Here is a 20,799-nt window from a genome sequence, read left to right as displayed (position 1 = left end):
AACTCAACTTAATCTCTTTAAATAATTTGACCGTGTACTCTGCATTATATGTATGTTACAGCTCCAGTTGCTCCAAACAAAGATGAATTTTTGGTAATAAATTCTACTTTTATACATCTAAATGTAAGGACATGGGACACTGGAGGGTGTCCTATAACAACACTGGTAGTAGAATATAAACTGAAATCTGACAAGAAATGGACACTCGTCACGAATAATTTGAAGTACACAGAAGAGAAATTTTCTATTCTTGATCTTAATCCTGAGACAGAGTACCAGCTGCGAATTACTGCACACAATAGTGCAGGCTCAACTGTATCCCTGTATGATTTCATAACATCTTTCAGTGCCGGAGGTAAGTCTTGTATGGATTTCTGTTTAATTTACTCAGCTGAAATATCACTCTTAATTAGTCACTAATAATTATTTAGAACACAAAAAAGTAAAATCTCCAGTGCTGTTTTTATGTAACTCTGGTAGGGAAATTGGAACAAATTATAGAAGGAACAAGAAAAACTTGAGATTATCATCATTGAGTCTTACACAGTACTGGAACATAGGTATAAGTTTACAACAGAGAAAGTATTGTGATTTAGCAGCAAATTGATACACAATTAATCACTGTAAACTTCTTGGCAAACTATACAATATTAAGAAGGATTTTTGTATCACTAGTATTGTCAAGAACCCTATTTCAAGTCAAAGATTATATGCCCCTCACCAAGGTAAAAGAAGAGTCACAGGGGAAACCAAAGAGTGCTATGCTAAAAGGCAGTGTGATCTTGCTCCAACAACCAGACATGCAACTGTAGCAATTATCTTCTAATCCCAGCATATCGAAGAAAATTTATATGCAGACAATACTGTCAGTTATGACCAAAGGAGGAGTTTTGAAGACGTTGGGAAGACTTTATCAGCAGCTCTTTAGATGTGCTGTCCATACCATAAGGCAAATCATCTAAAGCCTGAATCAAGTACAAACCAAAAGAGTGCTTTTCTCTTATTAAATTAAGAAGCAAGGAAATACCTAAGCGTTGAATGGGAAGGACTCATCATAGTGCATTATGGCCACCTATAAGATCTAGCGGTGAAATTAGAGCAGATACTGCACCACCATAAGCTTAAAAGGAAAAAATAAGTGCAGGTAATAACATCATAAAAAATATGAGAGGTCCGCGTTTTGGAACACAGCTAGCATATTTTTGCAAGACAGCTCTAACCTTGTTTTTGTACCTAGAGAGTGTGCCACAACAGTCTGAGAAGCATGTGCTCACACAAAGCAAATTGATATGGCTCTAAGTGAATAAATTTTAATCACCACAGGGTTTCTAAGCTCAATTTATGAACTTTACTTTTTGCATAGTACCACCTAGCAATTACAAGCCAAAAATATGAAGAGAGTGAGAAGAAGAAGCAAGTGTATAATTCTTGGGTGTCTGCTCAGGTCACATCATAATTCCTCCTCAATATTTCACAGACCAAGTCATAGCCATGTCAGGTGGTCCCTGATGTCTGTTGCTCCAGTCTTGTTGGTATCAGCAGTGCACCAGGTGGTTATAATTAAACATTCCCTGTTTAATACGTTATAACACGGAAACTTGGTAGCATTAATATCCAGAGTATGGGTGCACGATTTCCATGTGTCACGGCACCACCGTCCAGTTCCAACTATGGCCACCAAGTGCTGTGATTAGTCTTCTTGATTCATAATCTCACACAACTGACCAGTTGCAGTGCACTTTTTGACTTGTCAACATGAGCTTGGACAAAGAGAGCAGGTCATTATTGGTGAGTTCTATTAGCAAAACAACAGTAATTCTACAGCTGCACTTCGAGATTATCACCAGCTGAAAGGATTACAGAAAGTTCCTCTTTCTCCACCTGCTGTGCAGAACATGAAGTAGTTCAAATCAACTGGAGAACTAGATGTCACACCAGTAAGAGGCCGATGACCGTTTGCACCACAGGTGGTTGATGAAATTGCTGTTGCCATAGCAGACAATGCTGCGCCCAATTCCCAATCATCAGGAAATGCACTTGCTGTGTCACAACAGTTGAACATCCCATAGTCTGCTGTACAGAAGGTGCTTTGAACCTTTCTCAAATGGTATCCTACAAGCTCCATATCATACAGCAGTTTGCACCACAGAATGCACAACAACATGCTACATTCACTCTCGCAAGGATTCAAATTGATGAGGGCTGGCCTTAGACTGTCCTACAGAGAGATGCTCATTTTTCTCTGATGGGTGAGGTGAACACACAGATTTGCTGAGTGTGGGGGATCTTCATCTCCAGTCACTGTGCATGAAGTTTCTCTGTGTGGTGAATGCGTCACCATATGGTGTGGCTTCATGGTTCATCTTTACCCCCCCCCCCCCCCCGCCCTTTTTTCTGAGACAGATTGGCACTCAAGGACCAAAGATGTGCAGTGTGACTGGCCAGCATTGCTGAGAGGTGCTTCACCAGCATGTCATACACCTTACAGGAGAGAGATGCATTGAACTCAACAGTTTTCACACAAAATGGGGACCCACCACACATCACTCATGAAGTTCACCTGCTTTCTCGAAACACATTTGGAAATGATTGAATTATCAGCCAATCATTTCCAAATGCATGGCTGGCATGATCACCTGATCTCACTCTGTGTGATTTCTGGTTTTTGAGCTACAGGAAGAATAGGGTTTACCAGGGGAACATTTACACATGTGCTGATCTGAAGCACAGCATGCCAAGAGAGGTAGCCAGCATACCTACGGACATACTTTGTTCTGCTATGCAGAATGCAATCCTGCACTTTCAGACTCTTCTAGACACTGATGGGTGCCATATTGAGCCCCTTTTGTAGCAGTAATGATGGCTCTGAGCACTACGGGACTTAACAGCTGTGGTCCCCTAGAACTTAGAACTACTTAAACCTAACTAACCTAAGGACATCACACACATCCATGCCCGAGGCAGGATTTGAACCTGCGACCGTAGCAGTCGCATGGTTCCGGACTGCGCGCCTAGAACCCCGAGACCACTGCGGCCAGCAGCAGTAATGTTACTGGTATGTAATGGTATGGTGTACCGTAGGAGCTCATTAAAAGTGTTTCAATTGAATTGATTCTGCATTATTTCCCTTCCCCATGTCTTGACATTTATGCTACCAAATTTGGTACTCATGCAGTAATTAGTTTCCATGTTATAATGTGTTAAATAGGGAAAGTTTAATTATAACCACCCGGTATATATGCTGGTTGTTACCCCCCTCCACTCTACTACTATTGCTATCTGTGTGGCTGCCACTGTAAATGGTGACAGTGGGGAGCTGGATAGCAGCATCTTGCTCCAAACTCTGGTCTCCAGCCCATGCTATCACTGTTGGGTGGGGACCTCACCATACAGAAAGACAGAAGGAGATCTGACAAGTTGCCTCCAGAGATAAATATCGAACTTCTTCAAGGTACCTTTCACTTGAAAACTGTCAAAAAGTTTTGATCTTGAGCAGTTGCACCATGATGACTGTCAAAAGTCCACAAAGAGAGCATTCCGCTGTGCTCCACAACTAGAATACAGGACCAGCAAGATACGGCTTGGCCCAACAGCTGATCGCTCTTCTGAGTCCACCTGCAGAAAAATGTGGACATCACATCAGCAAATCCATTTACTTTGCACAACATTACAAGAACTTTGCCACAACAATAATTGCCTGTTGGGGAGTTTTGACACAGTATCCCTCTTCACCAGTACCATTAAATGACTACATCTAACTAATAAGTAAGAAATTATTCACCAGCAGGTGGACAGCATGGCCATGAGGTGTCCTCTCTCACCAAGTGAAGCAAATTTGTTTGTGGAAGATTTTGAGGAGAAGGCCACAGAACAAGCCCAACGAAAACCAACACATTGTGTTACAGAAAACCTACACACACTGATCGGTATCAACATGCCTCCAGTGGCCACTACAACTCCCAGTATGAAGGCATTTTATTCACACTTGCTCACAGGATGTGATCCATCTGCAAACAAGACAGCCTTCCAACTTAGCTGAAGCACCTGGAGATGACAATTTGAAGAATGGCCAGAGCAGCAAGGAGAACAGCAGTTACCTAGAGAACTGCAAGAAGAAAAAGAAGAGCACAAACCACTAGCACACATCCCATTTGTTGGCAGTATCTACGGAAAAGTTGGCACAATCTTGGAATGACAAATGCTAAATGGGTATTTTGCCCACCCCGGAAAACCTTTACACTACTAGGTTTAGTAAAGGATGATAAAGGCCTCCAAAAACTGGGGGTCTACAAATTCCCAGTCAGTGCAGCAAAGCACTGGGGAAACTGCGTGCAGTACAGAAGAGAGGTGCCATGAACATGTACGTCAGAATGAATATCAGCCATTGCCAACCACAGTATAAGAATGGCTGTACTATAGATTATAACAACACCAAAATACTTATGCAATCTTGCTCCTTCTGGGATTGCATTGTTTAGGAGGCCACTGAAATGAGGGTTTGTGATGCTTTAACCATCCAAGATAGTGGTCTACTACTGAGTCAGGCATGGAACCTTGCATGAGGTATCAAAAAGAATCATGTTCCACCTCATATCAAGGCTAATGACAACTAAACAGTAGCTATTACGACTAAGAGTTAATACCATATTTGGTTATGAAGGAAATCAACTGGCAGAAACTGAACAAAAAGCTCTTGCAGGACAACAGTTGCCATACCGTACATAGAAAACCTGTGCAACTGACTAAAAATAAAAATGTTCAGATACATTAATAGCTTTGAAATCTAGGATATGAAAATGATAATGGATTTGAATGTGGCGTTCAGCAGATGGGCATCATCATCTTACCAACTTAGCATGTATGAAGGGTATGAAATTGAAGATTTACATCTTAAAAGTGATAGTAAGATGAATGCCTCTGAATACAGGAGTGCTGTTATTTATTTGGGTGTTTTTGGACTCAGGAATTAACTAAATACTGTTAACTGAGTTTAAAAAATTATTTATTTGTTAATTTTATCTGATTATGCCCATTAGGCCCACTTTTACATCTGACAGTAAACTGTACAGCCTAATTTAATTTTAAAAATGTCAACATAGTGAAAGACAAAGATGCTAAGCAAACTGCTCAGCATTCCTTCACAAATATCCAGTGAGTTCACATTTGGTACAGGCAAGTGATGACAGATAGTAAATGCAGTTGTTGTAAGCAGGAAGGTTCAATCCTTGTATCATTATGGACAGTAATTGCTGTGGTCTGATGTGGATGCCAATATGTCTGTAGAAGACAGGTGATTCATCATGTGCAGTGACAGAGTATCTAGGTCACAGTACAAACATAGTGAGTGAGAGACTCAAAATTGCAGAAGTGCAGCAGAGTAATGATACATAGCAGTCAAAAACACATTTACTAACTGTACCCATTCCTGCTGCTTATACTGTGTCCAAATCCAGAAGCCAAAACCATGTCCAGAACTTTTGATACCATTGACTATGTGGAGAAAATGACCATGCAAATGTCCATCAAGCCCCTCTGGAGTCCTGCAGCCAGCTGTGTAGTTAGGCTATCTTCTGGTCTTCTGTCCAGCCGGCATACTAAAAGGAGGCAGGTACTGAATTTCAACTTTTAAAATCTCATACTACTTTATCTTGAACTTAATTTTATTTTAGTGGTAGCTCTAGCTGTAGTAGTTTCCTCCAGATCGATACTATGCGTGGTGCATAAGTTATGAGGGATTGCCAAGGATCAGAGAGGGAATCAGTGTGGATGTCCTGTTAATCAATGAACCATATGCAAGGAATGGGGAACTTTGCACCTCTCAACACATGTGGCATCAATAGTTGGGCATCAGAATACCAAAGGAGCAGTTGTCATTTTCAGCTATAGTTATCTTGTCACCAAAGTCGCATGACTGTGCGATGACATGCTATTACGGTAGAGATGTATAACCTACAATGCAAGTGAATTATCACCACACACACACACACACACACACACACACACACACACACACACACACACACATGGTTCATCCATACTTTGACAAATTGAGAGTTGCAACAATGTACAGGCATGAGCATGTCTCATAAGTCACATAATAGAGGCTGGCATAGCAGAAGAGTGGTATGTAGATGAAGAATAGACTAATTTGGAAATATGTCATGTCAACTTGCCACCAAAAAGTAAGAAACCAAGTGCTATGTACAAAAAATTCAAAATTCTAAGAGAAAAGCTGAGTAAGGAAACTTAGTAAAGAAAATTGTATTTAACTCCCTGATCAATGTATCATCAAGACAGATGACATTAAAGTTGAATCAGCAGCCACTAAATTAAATAAATTCTTCATAACAAGTATCTGAAGACACTAAAACATAGAGGCAGAAACAGACCATCAAAAGCAGATCCTTTAGACAGCTTCGATGGGCATTGCAAGATTCACAAGCCGATTTAAGTTTTGTCATTTGAGCTGTTAGAGACATCACAAAAACCATTAGGTAAGTGAAACCACTCAGTTAATTGAGGTGTGGTATATATAATAAACATTTACAAAAAAAAGAGACAAGCAAGTGAAACCTAGTTATAAATTCACCTTCCTCCTCCGTGTGGGCTCAAAAAATTTTGAGGAGGTAGCTTTCCACAGAATATTGAACCACCTTTCTGAGAATGAACATTCAACAATAGCTCACTTTGGCTTCTTCACTGGGGAAGCAATATATGACCTTACACATTTAGTTACAGAACTAAACAAGAAAAATTACTCACTTAGCATTTTCCATGATATTGCCAAAGCCTTTGATTGTGCAGATTACAAAGTTTTATTAGGGAAACTGAAATGGTATGGTGTTAACACATTACCACTGGATTGATGGATTCTTATCTTAATAACAGAAAAGACGGTTACACTAAAAAATGATACAACAGGAATAAAACTAGACCCAGAGTGAGGAAAGCAATATACTGGTAAATTAAAAATGTCTGCTTGACCATGACTCACATTTGGAACACTGCCTTCCACAGGTGGGTCAAGAGTAGTGCTTCAGTAGCTCAGTCTGTATGAACATACATGTGAAAGTTAATGTTCTAGGTTTGATTCTCAGTCCAGAGCAGTTTTAAACTGCCAAGAAGTTTAAGAAAAGTGCCACTCAAGTGCATAGCAAAAGATTCATTCTGGAAACAATCTCCTATTGTTTAAATGATTTCATACTGTCTTCAACTGTCATTTTTATTTATTTGGTGTATGATTGTATAATTTTGGTCCTATTCCATTATCAAGTATTTCAAAGAAGATTCTGAATGGTATTTCATGCCATATAGGTTGTTGCACCTGCTTATAATAAATTAGTATTCATCACTGATGTCATAAAATTACAAATGTTAGCTCAGTTATTATAAGGGCACATCATTAATAAACAGTTGTTGCCACAACTTCCTTTCAGGAGTACCAGTCCAGCAAGATATGCAGGAGAGCTTCAGTAATGTTTAGGAAGTATGAAATAAATAGTGGCCATAATGAAGCTGTGAGGGCAGGTCATCATACGTGCCTGGATAGCTCTGTGACTAACAACATTGCCCATCAGTGGCAATGCTCTGAGTCTGGGACACAATTTGAATCTGCTAGCAAGTCTCAAAACAATGCACATTATGCTGCAGGTTGGAAGATTCATCTTGGATTAGACTGCTTGATAACAGCTAAGGAACAGAGACATTTTTGGTCAGGAGTAATCACAGGCAATGACAGATGAAATGAAACACAGTACATATGTAATAGAGGTGGAGTGGTATAATTATAACAAAAAAATCATGATGGATTTCAACACGTGGAAGAGCACAATAACCTGTTTGAAGCAGGTCAGATTCTCAACATAAAGGTCGGGCTCTCAGTAAGGAATATGCCCTTCTTGGGCACTAATACACATTTTGCATCTGTTATTCATGCTAACCACCAAACCATTGCTGGTTACCAAACCACTGGGGATTCCTAGTGGGATACTCTCCCTTCCAGTCTCTGGTCAGTTTTCAGTTCTTGCACAGTTAGGGAAGAAGGTATTTGTTGAGAAACGCATGTGCCAAGAGCATCCCAGGCATGCTGTACAGGCTTTAGGTCTGAAGACCATGCAGGCCATTCTGTATGTTCAATATCTTCATTTCCATTGTATCAGACACCTCAGCTGTTATGTGTGCGTGGGCACACCACATCATCTCTAAACAGAAAATTGAGACATACTGCATCCCTAAACAAACTGATATGGTCCAGATAGTCTCCTTGAAATACCACTGTGGTGTAACAGTACCTCATCCAAAGACATGCAGCAGTGTTGAGGTATTGCGAATCCAGATAGTCTCCTTGAAATACCACTGTGATGTAACAGCACCTCATGCAAAGATTTGCAACAGTGTTCAGGTATTGTGCATAAGTCCTGCTCACACCACAATAGCTAGGCCATACTGATTTGACATTCGTGAAATATTCTGTGGTGTGTAATGTTTTTACCTCTCTCTCCACACTGACTGGTAACTAGATTCATTTTCCACAGTGAAGCATGATTTGTTGGAGGCTGTCACTCTGGACCACTGTTGCTGACCCTAGTTAACATGCTCCCTAAACCAATGAACTTTTTCTCAATGATGGCATGGTTGAAGTGGGATGCATTCAACAGGCTTCTGAGCATACAAGCCAGTCTGATTTAATTGTTTCGAAATGTTTCTGACAGAGACATGTGCACCGGTAGCAGTTGTGAGGTCTGCAGCGATCTTCCTAGGAGTGAAATGTCTGTTCCTTTTTGACACAAGGGCTACATATCAATCCTCTTGTGGTGGGGTCATCCATCTATAACCACTGGTATGCTTTCACATAGTGTTTTCACCTTCAGTCGTCTTTTTAAACGTCACATGACACTTTTGGACCTCATTACTGTGACCACAGTAGTGGCACTTTGGCTGGCTTTGAGCCATCCAACTGATCATCCACAATCATAAGCACTCATATTATGTCTTGCAGACATGTTACAATACCACACAAAATGTCAAAGACCATACTGGATGAACTCCCAAATGCCTACAGTGTGTTTGTGCACATGCTTTGCTGCAGTTAACACAACCTACCATTTACATTTCCTTTTACTATCACTGGATGGGTGTTCTGTAGAAATTGTCAGTTGTTTTTAATAATTGACAGCTGTTCTTTAGCAATTGTCTAGCAGTGTAAATATAGTTTGTATAAGGTTCACTCCTTGGTCTACTCCTATTTTTGACCTACATAAGTGGTTTATCTGGAACACTGAAGCACATCTACATCTACATATATACTCTGTGAACCACTGTGAAGTGCATGGTAGAGGGTACATCCAACCATACCAGTTATTTGGGCTTTTTCTTGTTCCGCTCATGTATGGAGCCCAGGAAAAATGATTGTTTAAATGCCTCTGTGTATTCACTAATTAATCTAATCTTATCCTCATAATTCCTGTGTGAGTGGTTTGTAGTATATCCCTAGAGTCTTCAGTTCTTCAAATTTTGTCAGTAGATTTTCTCAGAATAGTTTACATATATCCTCAAGAGTCTGCCAGTTCATTTCTTTTGCAATCTGAGTGACCATTGGTGCTGCCCTTCTCTGTATATGTTCAATATCCCATTTAGTTCTATTTGGTACAGATACCATGCACATGAGCAATTTCTAGGATGGGTCCCATGAGTTATTTTTAAGCAATCTCTATTGTAGACTGATTGCACTACCCCAGTATTCTACCAATAAACCGAAGCCTGCTACCTGCTCTACTCACGACTGAGGTTGTATGATTGTTCCACTTTATGTCCCTACTAAGTGTTACACCTAAGTATTTGTATGAGTTTATCGGTTTTGGGACTCACAAATATTATATTAATAGGATACTATTTTTTCTTTCAATTTTGTGAACGCTTTTGAACTTTTAAACAAAGCTACCAACCATTGCATCACTTTGAAACCTTATCAGGGTCTGACTGAATGTTTGTACAGCTTCATTCACATTGTTCTTCATTGTATATGACTGCATCATATGCAAAACATCTGGGGTTACCATTAATATTGTCCTCAAGATCATTAACATACAACATGGACAGTAAGGGAACCAACACACTTCTCTGGGGTACATCCAAAGTTGTTTCTATATCTGTCAGTGACTCTTTATCCAAGACAGCATGTTGTGTTCTCCCTACCAAGAAATCCTCAGTTCAGTCACAAATTTCACTTGCTACCCCATATGGTCATACTTTTGAAAATAAATGTAGGTGTGGTACTGAGTTAAATGCTTTTAGAGAATCAAGGAATACTGCAGCTACCTGACTGCCTTGATCCAAAGCTTTCAGTATGTCATGTGAAAAAAGTATGAGTTGAGTTTCACATAATTGATGTTTTCAAAATCCATGTTGGTTGGCATGAAGGAGGTCATTCTGTTCAAGATACCTCATTATGTTTGAGCTCAGAATATGTTCTATGATTTTTACAACAAATTGATGTCAAGGATATTGTATGGTAGTTTTGTGGGTTACTTCTGCTACCCTTCTTGTAATCTGGTGTGACTGGTGCTTTCTGACAACTACTGGGCACAGTCTTTTGTTCGAGGGATCTACTATAAATTATAGTTGAATTGAAACTGATAGAGATTCCATCAGTCAAATCCTGTGGCTTTGTTCAATTTTAACAATTTCAGCTGTTTATCAATGCCACTGACAATAATACAGGCTGGCACATGAAATGTGTTACCATTTTGTTTTTGAATATAAACTTTATTGTCAATATAATCTGAAAGGAACATATACTTCAAAGAAGAGCCATCCATGGAGATTTGTTCTAATGCAGCACATGCTCAATATGTCCACCATTTTGCTTCCTAACTTCCTTCAAATGAACACTGAAGTTAGTGATTACCCTACGGCACATGTCTTCCGTAATTTCACTGCAAGCTTGAAGAATAAGTCTTCTGAGCTCCATTAAATCTCTTGGATGCTTCAGGAAATTTTTTTCTTTAGGTACCCCAAAGAAAAAAGTCACATGGATTGAGGTCTGGACTATTGGGGGCCAATTTTGTCTGTCATTGAAGCGACCTGGAAACCTGAGTGAAATGCTCATCTAAAAACTCCAACACAGTGTTTGCAGTATGTGGCCTTGCTCCATCTTGCATGAACCACTATGTGTTGAAGGGAAAGGCAGTAGCAAGAAGCTGTGGAATGAAGCTATTGTGAAGCATGCTCAAATAACGCTCGCTGTTTGCAGTTTCTTCAAAGAAGAAGGGTCCAATATGTCCGTGACTGGAAATTGCTGCCCACGCTGTAATGCTTGGAGCATAATGTTCTCATTCATGAAGCACTTGTGGGTTTTCAGTGGCCCAAAAGCATACTTTTTTTTTTTTTAACCACAACGGCTAAATGAAAATGTGCCTCGTCTGAAAATCAAACGTTGCTGAGAGTTTCTTCCCTATCCTCCGCCCACTGAGCAAACAGTAGTCTCTGCTGCGTGTGTTATTCAGTGAGCTTCTGTGCACAGGTCTTCTTGTATGGGTACATATGGAGGTTACTTTTAAGAATGCATTGAACAGAGCGTCTGGATATTCCCGGTTGAACTGCTGCCTTTCTACACAATTTTCCAGGACTTCTCTGTACAGCAACTTGTACCGCTTCAGTATTCTCCAGTGAACAAACAGGCTTAGGCTGAGGTCACATCGCTTCCAATACTGTTCCTTCCTGTACAAATTTATCGTACAACCTGTGGATGGCATTCTTGCATGGGACCCGTCATGTGTTAAACTATTGTCAAAAACGCCTCTGAGTCACAACAAGGCTCTTCACCATGAACTGGACAGTAACTTTGGTGTCACTAACAACCTTTACATATGACCAGAATTTCTTCGGGTTTTGTGAGAGAGCACTTGACAGTATTCTGCTACGGTACTCAATGAAGGCTTCACATGTTGCTTGCTTGACTGCCAAATGCCTTTCATTTAGTATTTCTCAATCTCTTGCCCTATGCTTTGTTGTACACCTATTATGTAGTAGCATCTGTTTCTTTAGAAGTTTCTTTGCAGTGAATGTATACTATAGAACTATGGAGTATCTCTCCCATTATGAACTGTCCTACTGGATATATTTCATTTCTATTCAGTGTGTAGTCAACTATTCTTTTATCGTGCCTTAGGTAAAATTTTTAAGTTCCTCATTAAGGTACGACACTATTGTTTCTCTGTGTAGTTTGCTGAAGATATAAATCATTCTGCTTGTTGTAGGTGCCTTTTGTGTTTTGGTATTTATTGTTGCTATAACTGATACCAGTTTCAATGTGGACTTCCACAAAGAGGTCAGGTCTGTTTGTTGCCGTTTGATCTAATATATTTCCTTTGTGAGTTGGATTCTGAACTATTACTTCTAGGTAGTTTTCTGAGAAGGCATTTGGTATCATTTCACAGGATGTCTCATCATGCTCACAACTAACAAAACTATAATCATCCCAAATAACTTTTTGATGATTAAAGTCTCCAACAATGATTACAGTGTGTAACTTATGTTTGTAGGGAACTTAACTACAAGTGAACCAAGGTCTTCCCTAAAGTTTTCAGGTACATCAGGAAGACAATATGGTGATCAGTACAAGAAACACATCATAATTTTTTGCCCTACCTCCCCTCTGCCACCCCTCTCCATTGATACTGAGTCTTGCCCAGACAATCTCGCATCCAATATCAGTTTCTGTCTTGGTAGGTTTGAGTTTCTTGTCTTATGCAGCAAATACACCACCTCCACTTACCTTTCCCTGACCATTTGCTATAAATTTTCCCCAATGATCTCACTACTGTCAACTTAGTATTTTAACCAGCTTTCTGTGCCTAATATTACATGAGCTTCACAGTGTTTCGAACTCTGGCACTTTGTTGTGAAAATTTCAGCAGTTTATCATTAGGATTTAAATACTCTCACCTCTGGGAGACATTTCTTTTAATCTTACAGTGATATTTCTGGGTTTTCTATAGCTATCATTATCTGGATTGGGTGAAGAGTTGCATAATGTGAAAAATCCTTGTGTGCACCCTACAACTCTAAACCCTGTGAAGCAAGGCTAGGAGATCACAGCTTAGCTTGTCGCAGAACCCTCAGAGTCTCTCATTCAAACCTTCACTCGACAAAGAACCAGTGAGTCATGATCTGTTCTGTGGACAATGCTGCAGATTGTGAGCTTTATTGAAACTAAGTAAGCAGGTCTAGTAGCCACTGGAATGATCCAGATATGACTTCAGAATTTAGATGGCAGGCGTTGTTTGTCTCAATGTGTGCTACAGTCTGCAGTTACTTACACCCTGTTCCTTCAATGGCTGCCAGGATAACCTCTCCAACATACTGAATGAGGCCCCCAGGCATACAAACTGATTGCAACTGGTGTCCTTTCCTACCCCTTGTTGCCAACTCCCTAAGGAGTACCATCATTCACTGTACATTTGAACTGCTGCTGATAAACAGCCCCTAACCGTTTATGTTTGCCTCCTCTTGATGTGGGACAAAACAGGTTTCCCCAAAACAAATGAAGTTAGTCCCACTGGCTCAGTTTGAGTTTCTGAGAGTGACAGCATCTCACATTTGTGTGATACAGGGATCATTGTTACTTTAAAAAGACCCACTATATGCATTTCAGAACCTGTAAAAAATTTCCTTCCAGCATGTGCATAACATATTAAGACATGCAAATTGAAGAGGTTGACAGTGTTAAATATCTGGTATTACAACTTAAAAATAAATTCAGTTGGTAAGGGCATACTACAGAATTGCTGAGTGCCTAAACAAGTCTGTATTTGCTGCGATAATGATGTCAGATGGAGGAGATGGATCAGATTCAGTTTCTAACATGCAAAACTGTATAATAAGGGTCATTTGTGGTGCAAATTCAACAACATCATTAGAAACCTGTTCAAGGAAATTTGTGTTGTAATCAATGCTTGCAAGTATTTTAATTCTTAATGAAATTTATTGTAATATATATCTATTTTCAACCAATAGCTCGATGCATATTATCAGTACTAGGAATAAAAAAATCCACATACAGACATAAAATCATTACCTTGGTCCAAAAAGGGGTCCCGTATTCAGGAACACACATTTTCACTAAATTTCCAGCAACAATTAAAAACTTGATTTCAGATAAAGCACATTTTAAATACAGCTTGAATAGCTTTTTGATAGGCATCTCCTTCTACTCTATAGATTAAATCTTAACAGGGATTGATAGACCAGCTTAAGTAAAACTGTCTGTTATATTTCAATTCTGTCAGCACTTGGGTGTAAGTCAAGCTTAGGTATTTGGTGTATGATAAATTTATTAAAAGTGCATAAGTATGTTCCATTCTCACAGTGTATTAATTCTGTAAATATTAGCAGTTGCAGTTCACTGTGATGTATTCACCTATTTTGACAATCTCCTGACAAATGACCAGTGTAGTGAGTATTACATTCAAATGTTTTAGGTTTTCTATGTTATATTTTCTGACATGTTCCACAACTATGAGAACCATCTATTTTTTGGGTCTATGGAACGAAAACTGGATCAGATTTAATCCAATCCTGAGCATTCCTTGGTCCATGTGTACTCTGTACAGGACACCTAAGCTCAACAGTGAACCGCCACTTACATTCAGGCAGACAGCTAATGATGGAACATGGAGTAACCAACTCATTCCCTGCCTGAGAACAGCAAATACAGTGGGGCTACATTATGCCTGGTGCAATATTTTACAGAACAGTAAAAATTTATGCCTGGTGCAGTATGTTACAGAATGGCAAGCAAATAACTTTATACTGAGATTGCTGATTCTCTTTTAATTTATGAATCTGACATGCCACAGGTACTATCAGCAGTTTTTTTTTTTTTGGAATTTCAGTATATTGCAGCCAAACGTGAGATACTTTTTATGACAACAGATAACTCGGCACAAGTTCTACCATTTCTCCGAAGTGTTTTCAGGTTATGGTTATGAAGAAAGTTTGACAGTAGCATTATTTTATGATAAATATAGTCGATATATACTCCTATTGAAAGGAAAAACTAGTATGAGATGGTATGTCACTTATTCACAATCACTGCAAATCATGAACTCCTATATATTACAAAATTTGTTATTCAGAACACTTGTAAACTGTGAAAACCTTTCAGACAGCCCAAAAGGACTCTTCAAAAACTATGATGTTTGTTGAAGACACAAGTATACTGATAAAAGGCACTCACACACTGAGTGGGCAAAAGGTATGGGAAAGACCTGGCTGTTATGTTAATAGTGAGTCGCTCCTCTGCTGCTGAAGCTTGTGTGGTGCATGTCTTCTTGCAATCCTAATAGAATTGTGTTCCAGATGTCCCACATCTAAATCTGTGGTGATCTGACTCACAGAAGAATACTGACTGTAGATTGCCTAAGATGCATATTTATTTATTTATTTATTTATTGCATTACATGGGATTGTGTGAACCAAAGCTACTTTGCTGCAGAACAAACCAGAATGATGTTTGCTGAGTGCTGATCAGAAAAATTACAAATAAAATAATTTTGAAACAAGAAAAAATTGTTAGAGAGAATATGAATAAATAACACATTACAGAGAAAAGTTCTCATGTACTGTGAGAAACTGCTGTCCAGAATAGGAGTGAGTCACAAGGAAACCTTCCAACTTGGATTTTAATACATGGGGGTTTATCACTCAGTTTTTTTGGTTCTGGCTAGAAGCCTATTGATTCCAGCTAGTATCCACTGGATGAAATTTGCAGTTTCTTCTAAATGATTCAATGTTTTCAACAATAAATATCATGCTGGGGAATTTATGTACAGGTTTGGTAATGTCTGAATACCAAGACATCTGAACAGTGCATAAAGTTCGCGAAGTGACACCAGAGATTTTTTGGTTAGGAATATTCTTGCTGAGTGCACAGAGTTGCCCCAAAATACACTCCTGGAAATGGAAAAAAGAACACATTGACACTGGTGTGTCAGACCCATCATACTTGCTCCGGACACTGCGAGAGGGCTGTACAAGCAATGATCACACGCACGGCACAGCGGACACACCAGGAACCGCGGTGTTGGCCATTGAATGGCGCTAGCTGCGCAGCATTTGTGCACTGCCGCCGTCAGTATCAGCCAGTTAGCCGTGGCATACGGAGCTCCATCGCAGTCTTTAACACTGGTAGCATGCCGCGACAGCGTGGACGTGAACCGTATGTGCAGTTGACGGACTTTGAGCGAGGGCGTATAGTGGGCATGCGGGAGGCCAGGTGGACGTACCGCCGAATTGCTCAACACGTGGGGCATGAGGTCTCCACAGTACATCGATGTTGTCGCCAGTGGTCGGCGGAAGGTGCACGTGCCCGTCGACCTGGGACCAGACCGCAGCGACGCACGGATGCACGCCAAGACCGTAGGATCCTACGCAGTGCCGTAGGGGACCGCACCGCCACTTCCCAGCAAATTAGGGACACTGTTGCTCCTGGGGTATCGGCGAGGACCATTCGCAACCGTCTCCATGAAGCTGGGCTACGGTCCCGCACACCGTTAGGCCGTCTTCCGCTCACACCCCAACATTGTGAAGCCCGCCTCCAGTGGTGTCGCGACAGGCGTGAATGGAGGGACGAATGGATACGTGTCGTCTTCAGCGATGAGAGTCGCTTCTGCCTTGGTGCCAATGATGGTCGTATGCGTGTTTGGCGCCGTGCAGGTGAGCGCCACAATCAGGACTGCATACGACCGAGGCACACAGGGCCAACACCCGGCATCATGGTGTGGGGAGCGATCTCCTACACTGGCCGTACACATCTGGTGATCATCGAGGGGCACTGAATAGTGCACGGTACATCCAAACCATCATCGAACCCACCGTTCTACCATTCCTAGACCGGCAAGGGAACTTGCTGTTCCAACAGGACAATGCACGTCCGCATGTATCCCGTGCCACCCAACGTGCTCTAGAAGGTGTAAGTCAACTACCCTGGCCAGCAAGATCTCCGGATCTGTCCCCCATTGAGCATGTTTGGGACTGGATGAAGCGTCGTCTCACGCGGTCTGGACGTCCAGCAAGAACACTGGTCCAACTGAGGCGCCAGGTGGAAATGGCATGGCAAGCCGTTCCACAGGACTACATCCAGCATCTCTACGATCATCTCCATGAGAGAATAGTAGCCTGCATTGCTGCAAAAGGTGGATATACACTGTACTAGTGCCGACATTGTGCATGCTCTGTTGCATGTGTCTATGTGCCTGTGGTTCTGTCAGTGTGATCATGTGGTGTATCTGACCCCAGGAATGTGTCAATAAAGTTTCCCCTTCCTGGGACAATGAATTCACGGTGTTCTTATTTCAATTTCCAGGAGTGTATATCACTGAGATAGTGGACATCATTCTTATGGTGGAGATTTGGTTTCTGCATAAGAATTCTGAAAGCCAGATGCTGATGTTAGTGACTATCAGCTGCATCATTTATATTAGGTTCCACATCTCACAGAGTAATAATGGTGTGATAAGCATTTGTCAGGCAATTGTCATCTTCCTGTGCTGCAGTTTATGTGTGGGAAACATTGTCTCTGCAATATTGAAGATCCACCCTAGATACTGTTGATGTTGGAAACCCAAATTCTTGTGTGACCTTCCATATGCTACAACTTTTGTGTTTCGTACCAATTACCACTGCTTATTCAAAGCAGTTAACAGGAGACAGCCTGACATGTTCATTACACAACTATGTATAACAGACTTTTCAGATATGAATATAATAGAGAAAAACATTCCATGTGGGAAAAAATATATATAAAAACAAAGATGCTGTAACTTACCAAACGAGAAAGCATTGGTTGTTGATGGCACAACAAAACACACACACACACAAATTTCAAGCTTTCGCAACCCAAGGTTGCTTCATCAGTAGAAAGGGAAGGAGACGGAAAGACAAAAGAGCTCTTTGCATTTACATATGTCTGCCTGTGTCTGTGTATTACCCTCTCCCATAAAACCCACATCCTTTTGTCTTTCCCTCTCCTTCCCTCTTTCCTGATGAAGCAACCTTGAGATTCGAAAGCTTGAAATTTGTGTGTGTGTTCGTGTGTTTTTTATTGTGCCTATCAACAACCAACACTTTCTCGTTTGGTAAGTTACAGCATCTTTGTTTTTAAATTGACTTTTCAGATATTGTGTCTACACTTGTGTTGTATGCCACATCCAGCAGCAATGTTCAGGCATCATACACACCACATGAAATAAAACAACCCATCCCGTGACCAATGGACACTGAGCTTATTATGCACTTCCAAACAAATAAGAGTTAAATATATATAACAGAAGTAAAGGTCAGTTGGCATACCAAACATTTTGTAGAACCCTTTTCAGAGACCTAGGGATTCTTACACTTATGTACCAACACATTTACTCCTCATTGGCCCTTGTTTTAATAACAAGAATGAATTTAGTATGAACTGCTTGATTTGAAACCACAGTATCATAAGTAAAACTGATTTCCATTTAGGCTACATATCCCTATGTATGATTCAGAACAGAACTTTAACTCTGGTGCCAAAGTCTATAACCAATAGAGATTATGCAGACCAATGAAAACTCCCAAATGTTAAAAAAACTTCATTATCCATTATTACCATAATTTATCAGCGTATTTGGACTCAGTGATGTAACTTCAGCATATCTATAATGTTTGTATGGAACACATCTTGACTTTTTTAGTATGTAGACAGCAGACAGTGTTATTTGCAAGTGGACATAAATACTTTGTTAGAATTGTTAGGTGAAAACTGCAGCTGAATGCTTTAAGAGGAGCTGCAGGTTGTAATGTCCCCACAGAAAATACCCTCTACCAGCACCAATTAATCATTTTCAATCAAACCATCCACATGCATTCACTTTGGAAAAGATATCTGATCTGATTTTCTCATAATATATGCAGCGACAGCTCGACGACGCCAAAGTATTTTATAGTGTGTTTATTCTTCGAAATAACAGAGATGCATATATGCATTCTCCGTGGTTGTGAGAGTGGTAACTAGGACAGCTTCTGGAGTATCTGTTGAGGGATTGACGTGTTTCTGAGAGATACATATTCTGCTTTTCTTCTCGCTAAAGCGTGCCAGTTAACATTTGTGCCACTAGCGGTTTGTTTGAAGAAAAAGAGACTATAAAAGGAAAATAATTAAGGCATGGAATCACCGGAGATCTGGACATGTAATGGAGATGGATTTAATACACAATTTCCTCCATAAATAAGGTTTGTGACTTTTTTGTTCTGGAGTGAATAAACAAATGACTTTTTTTCTTAATCATTTGATGATCATGTTGGCCCTGTAATTAGTGGGAAAGTTTCAGCTGTGTCGAAGAGAGCCTGCAATCACTGAGTCTGTGTTAAATCGTCCAAAAAGTCTTCGTACACATCTGGAATTTGCAATCTTTTGTAAAAGGAACAATTTGCCCAAATGATTGATTCCCCTGACTGACTGCAGTGTTTAACAGTAATAATAAATGTAAAGATCTCTTACAGCAAGCCGGCTGCTGATTACCAAGACAAAGGACTCCACTAAAGATCCTATTTGGCTGATTTCACGTAATGAAATATTATATTAAAAACTGTGCATAGATAAAGGAGAGAAAAAGAGAGATCAAATGAAAATAGAGATAATACTAATACTCCTCCATTAGTCTAATTTTTCGCCTGTCTCACCATGGATCAGCCAAGAACTGGGAGTGCCTTACTTTATTGTATAGATTTATGTGTGAAGGTGAAGGGATCTTAAAGGCAACAGATACACGTCTATATAAACAAGACATTACACAGAGATAGCAGCTAGCTGCATTCATCATCTATTCTTAGATAAAGAGACGGCAACTTATTATCCGAACATTTAAAAATGTTAAAAGGTGGCTTTTCCTAGGGTAGCTGTTTTGCTCATTTCTAAAAAATGTAACCTAGAAGTAATTCACATAATTAAGAGAATTCAGATTAACATTTGTCATAACTCACTATTATTATTCATTACACAAGTAACCTACAGTGGCAGCATCTGTCTGTTAATGTATGTCATGACCTGTTTCAAATCCCAGAAGACTCTCCTTCATTATAGGATTTATGGTAGATGATTTGTGAATGAAAGAATGAATCAATGGAATCTTGTTTTAAAAAAGTACCAGCAGTGAAGGAAATTTAATAGGCTAAATACAATCTTACAAATCAGGTGTTCTTTAGTGTACTCATTGCACTGCATTTATTTGTGAAAGGGTGCTCTTTTTGATAGTTTCTTCTTTAATTTCTTGAGTATATTTAATATGTAGGTACACCTCTCTGTTGCAGAAATTGTTCAACCAGAGCTCATTAGACATAGAGGTTATAGGAGTAAGAATTTCTATAAAGAACTTGGCGCCATAATTCCCATCACTGTTGTGGCATTAACCGGGATTATTTGCGGAATAGGAATGTTGCTGTATTTTAGACGAAGGAAACAGAATAACACAGGTGCCAAGTGTGAAGGTAAGCTCTGGGTTGTTTTCTTTTTGCATGCATTGTAAACCAAGAAAATCTTTCTGCTGTTCTTACTGTGTTTAGTTTCTGTTTACATGTCACACAAATCTACACAAAAAGCTCACATCTAAAATTTTACACAATAATATAACTGTAAAAGAAAATATTTTGGAATGTTATGTTACTTTTCATGCCCTTTGAAACTTCAATTTCTGTCTTCACATTTTGAAATGAGAAAATGATTTTTTTTTTTTTTGGGGGGGGGGGGGTTGTTTGTGAAATAAGCAGAAT

At 39.9% G+C, this 20,799-nt stretch overlaps 1 protein-coding gene across 1 annotated transcript in view; it reads left to right on the top strand.

Moving 5' to 3' along the window:
- Nucleotides 1–20,799, top strand: part of LOC126267596 (Down syndrome cell adhesion molecule-like protein Dscam2) — a 222,942-nt gene that overhangs the window by 184,522 nt on the left and 17,621 nt on the right. Inside the window, exons 17-18 of the mRNA XM_049972898.1 lie at nt 62–355; nt 20,341–20,517. Of these exons, the coding sequence (XP_049828855.1) occupies nt 62–355; nt 20,341–20,517 (471 nt within the window). The remainder of the gene's footprint in view (nt 1–61; nt 356–20,340; nt 20,518–20,799) is intronic.

Source organism: Schistocerca gregaria, chromosome 4 (assembly GCF_023897955.1).
Source record: "Schistocerca gregaria isolate iqSchGreg1 chromosome 4, iqSchGreg1.2, whole genome shotgun sequence".
NCBI classification, from domain to species: domain Eukaryota; kingdom Metazoa; phylum Arthropoda; class Insecta; order Orthoptera; family Acrididae; genus Schistocerca; species Schistocerca gregaria.
Note: the sequence above shows the minus strand (reverse complement) of the source record. Positions and strands in the feature narration are given on the sequence as shown.